We start from the raw sequence: 5771 nt of genomic DNA on the forward strand, positions 1-5771 counted from the left end.
CGGGCGGGGATGCCCGCGGGTGGGGGGCACCAAATCGCGCCGTGTCCCGGTGGCGCCTCCGCTCTCAGAACGGTGTCCGCGGCAGCGAGTTGCGCCTGCTGTGCCGAAATGCGGTGGATGTGCCCCCATTTGCTTTAGCATCTGTTTCTTATTTCTCATTTAGGATCTGTGATTGCCTATTTTACGTCTGCAAAGTTTCTTCTTTATCTTGGACATGCACTGTCCACTTGGGTAAGTAAAATACTGGCCTGGTAGAAGAAGGTTTTTATTAATCTGGCTATGATTTACCTGAGCTTTATTGGTGCTTTCCAAAAATCTTCACAAATTAGCACACCACCGTAGAGGTCTTGTTACAACACCTTGCTGTTAAAAGTCTTCATAATCTTTACAACGTATGTTGCAGGAGGTTTAGTTATAGTGCAGTAGTCAATTTTTGGAAGGACTGGTTCTGTACCATTTAATGTTTTTAAAAAACTGTAGAACCAGTGACCTTATAGAGGAGCAGAATGAGAGACAGCCCATTGCAGCATTATATGGAAAGGACTCATATTTACTAATCGGAATTGCTTAGTGTTTACAATGGACTCTATACTGCCACTCACGAGCTAACTTGTTGACAGCATAAGGAGTTGTCCTCTGTAAAATTGCTTGCCTCCTGAAATTATTTCTTTCTGTGTTAATATGACTTTTTCTCACTTGAAGAATACTAAAAAAAAAACTACCTTAACATATGCACTAATGATAGACAGTCTGATTCTGTTCCACAGAATAAAATTCAGAATATGTGTGTATTTTAACACAAGCTTAAGTCTCCATACAATGGCTTGGTTGAAAAATAAATGGTAGGTTCCCCTCCATTTTCTTTGTTCTGTGTTTTGGTCCTGTGTTGGAACATTTGGATTGGTTTGATGTATGTGTTGAACAAATGGCTGATCTCCAGTTACAACAGCGCATGCCTGACTCTGGAGCTTCTTGCTTTCGCTAACTTGAAAGGTCATACTGATGTTTCTCTTAATGAAAGCCGTCTTTGAGTGGTATCAAATGTTTGTTTAAACAAATGCAATATTTTGGCAGTTGTTAATATTAAAAAGCAGTGAGCCAAACAGCTCCTTCAGAAGTCAGGGCTTATTTCCTGCCACAGTTTTTGTCAGTCATGCCCACAAAGTGCCTCACTGGCAATTTGGCCGACCCTGCTTACTCTGGCCGGTGCTTCCCAGCTCTGTGGTGGGCTTGCTCCAAGTCCCTGAGTAAAGGTGGCAAAGCAGAGTTGGAAAACAATCTTGCACAAAGTAACAAGTGATAGACTACAAGATGTCTGTTTATCAGTGTTAATATAACCTGGTCAGGTCCTGGTGGGTTTTCTGCTGAAAGTCCTGACTCAAAATACCCCCAACCAAATCTGTTCAAACAACAGAAGTTATTTTGCAATAGCTTATTTTGACAGAATTGGGTGCAGGACTTCACCTTTTGTATCTCCTAAGCTTTGGTGTTCCTGTAGTATAAAGGTTTTTGCTACCAGAAACAGTAAACAAATACCTGACTCGTCAGAACACCAAGTAATAGATCATTGTTTTAGAATGGCTCTGTCCACAACATAAAACCCAAGAGAAATGGGGTTTTGCTGTAACTGAGGGAGCTGATTGGGTTTCTGTGTTACTATGCCATGCCCAAACGCCAAGAGAAGCTGTAAATGATTAAACATGTCACATCTCCAGGCATGTTCAGACTTGAACAAAGTCTAGACTCTGTTGGGCCCTTGCTCAGTCAAGTGTTTGAATGTGTGCCTGGCCTCAGGGGTCTTAATAGGCTGGCCAGCAATGCTGCACTGGAGTCCCAGACCTTATACTGTTGCTGTCTGTCCCTCAGCAATAAAGGAGCAGCATGGAGCTGGATTCTCCTTGTTGGTGTCAGGCTCAATGTTTTCCAGGAGATCAGCTGATTCCAACTTCCCAGCCTTATCTGTGCCCCTCAGGCCTCAGGAGGCTGGCAGTAGGTGGTGGCCTGGCTATTCCTCAACTTGTTGGCTTCAGTTCTGACGTGGATTGTATACATTCAGTATAAGGGTAATTATAATTACAGAAGGGGAGGAGTTGTCTTTAAAAGGATAGTGATGCTGAATAGCTGTAACTAATTAAAAGTTTTCAAAAAGCCACATTTTAAGGTGGAAGTAAGTGTATGTAATCAAGGATCTGCCTGTTTCTCTAAAGAATATTTGCTGTTCAAATTTCATGAGCTCTTAGCTTGAAATGACACACTTGTTACAAAGCTCTGCAATCCACTAATATTGTTCTTTTCCTTTATCTTTGCCTATTCTTTATGGTTTTTAATTCTTGAAAGAAAATCATACTTTCTGGTTATAACAGCTGTGGTTTCCCCAAAAATCTTCTCTGTGGGTTGGCCTGATCAAAATACTCTGGGTAAATGTGTTGGATAAAGTTGAACAGTGTTCACCGGCTTTCAGATAACTACAGCAAAATCATGATGTCTCTGGAGTCAAATTAACCTTTCCATGAGTTTGAAATGAGATTCAGTTTTTCACTCCAACAGTAGTGACATGACTACTAACTTGAACGTGCTTAAGTTTTTTTAAAAATGCCTTTTTCTTTTTCTCAGAATCCAGTAACTGAAACATCTATGCCTAAAGAAAAAAGCCAAACTTAATATGAAAGGTTTTTTTTAAATTGTTTTTCTAGCTTAATAAACAGTTATCTGGGTTAATTCACCTGCATGTATTTTAAGTAAAATTCCTATAAAGTACCATCTCAGGAGGCCATATTAAATTTAAGTGAAAGCTGGAATTGAGAAATGATATGCCTGTGGATTCATTGCTGGGATATTTTCTATGTATTTCTGCTAACTAGCCATGGAATGTAAGTGGAACATATTTACAGAAGGCTTTAGGTGTCTCTTGAGTGAAAAATGGTTTATAATAGATGAGAGGAGACACAAGATGATCATGCTTATAGTAACATTTGTCAATTTAGTTTAAAAAAGCATACAAAATACCCTGGGGATTTTATTTGGAAAGATGGAATTTTTCTTCCCATGATTGGAGTATAATTTTTTTCAGCCTGTGTTTAAGGAAACAAGTATCAAAGTTTACATGTTACAATGTTTGCAGAAAACTCCAGTGAACTCAAATAACATTAAAAGGCAAGTGCTTTTTGTGTCTGTACTGTACTGAGGGCTAATCACACTTTGCAGTTATTTTGACCCTCCAAATAGTGTGCTTTTTATGTAGCTTTTGATTGCTGCGTTACATAGTTAGATTTGGCTGGCTTTGATTTTTAAAAGTTCTTTTATGTCACCTCCCCCAGCCCTTCCGAATATTTGAGGTCCTTAGAAATTTGTACTCTTTGCTGTATCACATAGCAACTATTTATTTAAGATAAGGCAACAGAAGAAAACAGTTTCATGTTTGGTTTGTAGGAGACTAATGTTAGGGACCCTTATTAAACAACCTGTGTGCCCTAGAATGGTATGAATGATTTCTATTCATCTGGTTTTTTACTGATTACAGAAAGGATTTTCTGTCATCTATTGCTGCGATATATTCAAAAGTAAAGTGAGATGTGACAAAAAAAACCTCCATGTATTTATTAGCAAACCTGAGAATGTTTTGAATAGAATGAAAATGACTTCACTTGGATGTGTTTAACAATTTGGGCATCCTTTTTGTACCTGTAGCAAGTGGTTATCAGGACATGAATGTGTTTTATTTTAAGCACTAGGTTAAATTAGCAGTAGGCTGAACAAGCAGTGAGTTTACAACAGGTTAAATGAGCTATGCCTTTCTACCTCCTCTGAGTAATATGCCAGTGCTGAACACTAAAAACAGCTGAAGTCCATTGATTCTAGAAACTTCAGTTAACATTTACCTATATCTGTCCTGAATTGTATGATGACTTGTTTCCACTTGACTCACTCTTGTGTTATAAAGCAGCAGTTAAGCTTTGATCATCTAAGAGCAAACTGCTGCCTTGAAAAGTTATTTAAATAGTGATGGTAAATCTGTTGTTAGCATTTGATCTGTGCCGGAGAATTTGTGTAAGCTCTTTGAGGCTTGTTGGATGTGGCTGGTGACAGACTTTGTCCAGTAAGATACTAATAGAAAATATCTGAGATTTTTGGATTTGTGGTATTACAAGCTGTAATGATCCACTTGATTAGGATAGATGATCTTAATGACACTGGGATAAAATCAATGGTGACAGGATGTATCAATCAACAAACCTCCTAAGAAGCCAACAACCACAAAATCCCTGTGCCACCTCTGTACATGTAACAAACCTCTATTTTAGTCCAGACTTTTGGCAGAGCTTTAGTAAAACAGTGAACTTATGTACCTAAAGAGCAACCAGTAATGTGTATGTTCTCTTACTCTTCAAGGGAGATCGGATGTGGCATTTTGCTGTGTCTGTGTTCCTGGTTGAACTTTATGGCAACAGCTTGCTCCTGACTGCAGTCTATGGCCTGGTTGTGGCGGGATCAGTTCTTCTCCTGGGAGCCCTTATTGGAGACTGGGTGGACAAGAACTCCAGGCTCAAAGGTTAGATGCCTTGAGCAGGTTATTTGCCTTCCAAATTCATGTTTAAAAGGTGAAGCTGACAGTTAATTCAAGTCAAATATGAGAATGAGGCTTGCTCATGTCTTCTAAGAAGGGCAGATGGTTTCAGAGTGGTGATGGTTATACAGAAATACTCTCAAAGACAGGTGGAAAACAGTTTTAAGTCATGATGTTTGTTACTCAGGCCAAACCCATGTGATGAGTAGAGATGCATGGAAACACAAAAGGTAAAAAATATGTAACTCTAAGGGCTACAGATCAAATTCTGTTTACATTAAAACACTAACATACACATGCATTTTTGTCTTTTGTCTGGATACAAACATCTTTCACTTGAGTGTTAACACACTGCATTTGCATTAACCATATTGTATGTATGATCTAGTCTGTTTTAAAAAGAAAATGGGATCAAGTTCATCAAATGAATTTTTACTTTCCAAACATTTTCAAAATAGTAACCTTTCCATAGTAGGTTGAAGTTGAATTTTAGAGGCTTGAGCTAGGTTTTTTCTTCTTGAAGCATAGTGTCAGCATTTAAAGAGGGACTTTGAGAGAAGAGCTACTTTGAGTGTAAATCAAGAGCTACAAAGTTACATTAATCATTAGTTTGTTTCTCTAAGACAATGGAAGATTCAAAATCTACTATAAAGTATACTTTTGCCACTTATGTTTTGGGGCAGACTAGGAAAACAAGGCTGTTTAATCTCTGTGTGTTCCTTAATTATGTCCACCTTAAGGCTCTGGTTTGCTCATTCTTATGTTCATAACTGTTGCTCTCTGTTTGGTTTAAAACAGTGGCCCAGACATCCTTGGTTGTGCAGAATTCATCTGTCATCCTGTGTGGTGTTATCCTGATGATTATCTTCTTGTTTAAGACACAGCTCTTGACATTATACCACGGATGGCTTCTTGTGAGTGCTTCAGCTTGTTAATAAGAAATTAATTTGTGAAGAAACTTTGGGAAGCATGGGAGATGGATGAATTTTTATCTTAATCTTTAATTCTTTAATCTGTACAGACATTTCTGGGAGCCAAAACTGGCAAATGAAACGGCACTTGTTAGGTAAACAGAGATGATGATTGTTTTCTGCTAGAAATTGTAGACTTGGTCTTGTTTTGTGTGAAGAATAATGCTGAAATGTATGAAATCAAATATAAGTCTTTTCTGCTTTTGTAGAAGGTGGAGATGTCCATCAGTTTTCTC

At 38.4% G+C, this 5771-nt stretch overlaps 1 protein-coding gene across 1 annotated transcript in view; it reads left to right on the forward strand.

Annotated features, from left to right (window-relative positions):
- SLC40A1 (solute carrier family 40 member 1) overlaps positions 1-5771 on the forward strand; it is a 16818-nt gene that overhangs the window by 747 nt on the left and 10300 nt on the right. The window contains exons 2-4 of the mRNA XM_014307314.2: positions 164-231; positions 4390-4549; positions 5363-5478. Of these exons, the coding sequence (XP_014162789.2) occupies positions 164-231; positions 4390-4549; positions 5363-5478 (344 nt within the window). The remainder of the gene's footprint in view (positions 1-163; positions 232-4389; positions 4550-5362; positions 5479-5771) is intronic.

This window comes from Geospiza fortis, unplaced genomic scaffold (assembly GCF_000277835.1).
Source record: "Geospiza fortis unplaced genomic scaffold, GeoFor_1.0 scaffold112, whole genome shotgun sequence".
Taxonomy (NCBI): Eukaryota; Metazoa; Chordata; class Aves; order Passeriformes; family Thraupidae; genus Geospiza; species Geospiza fortis.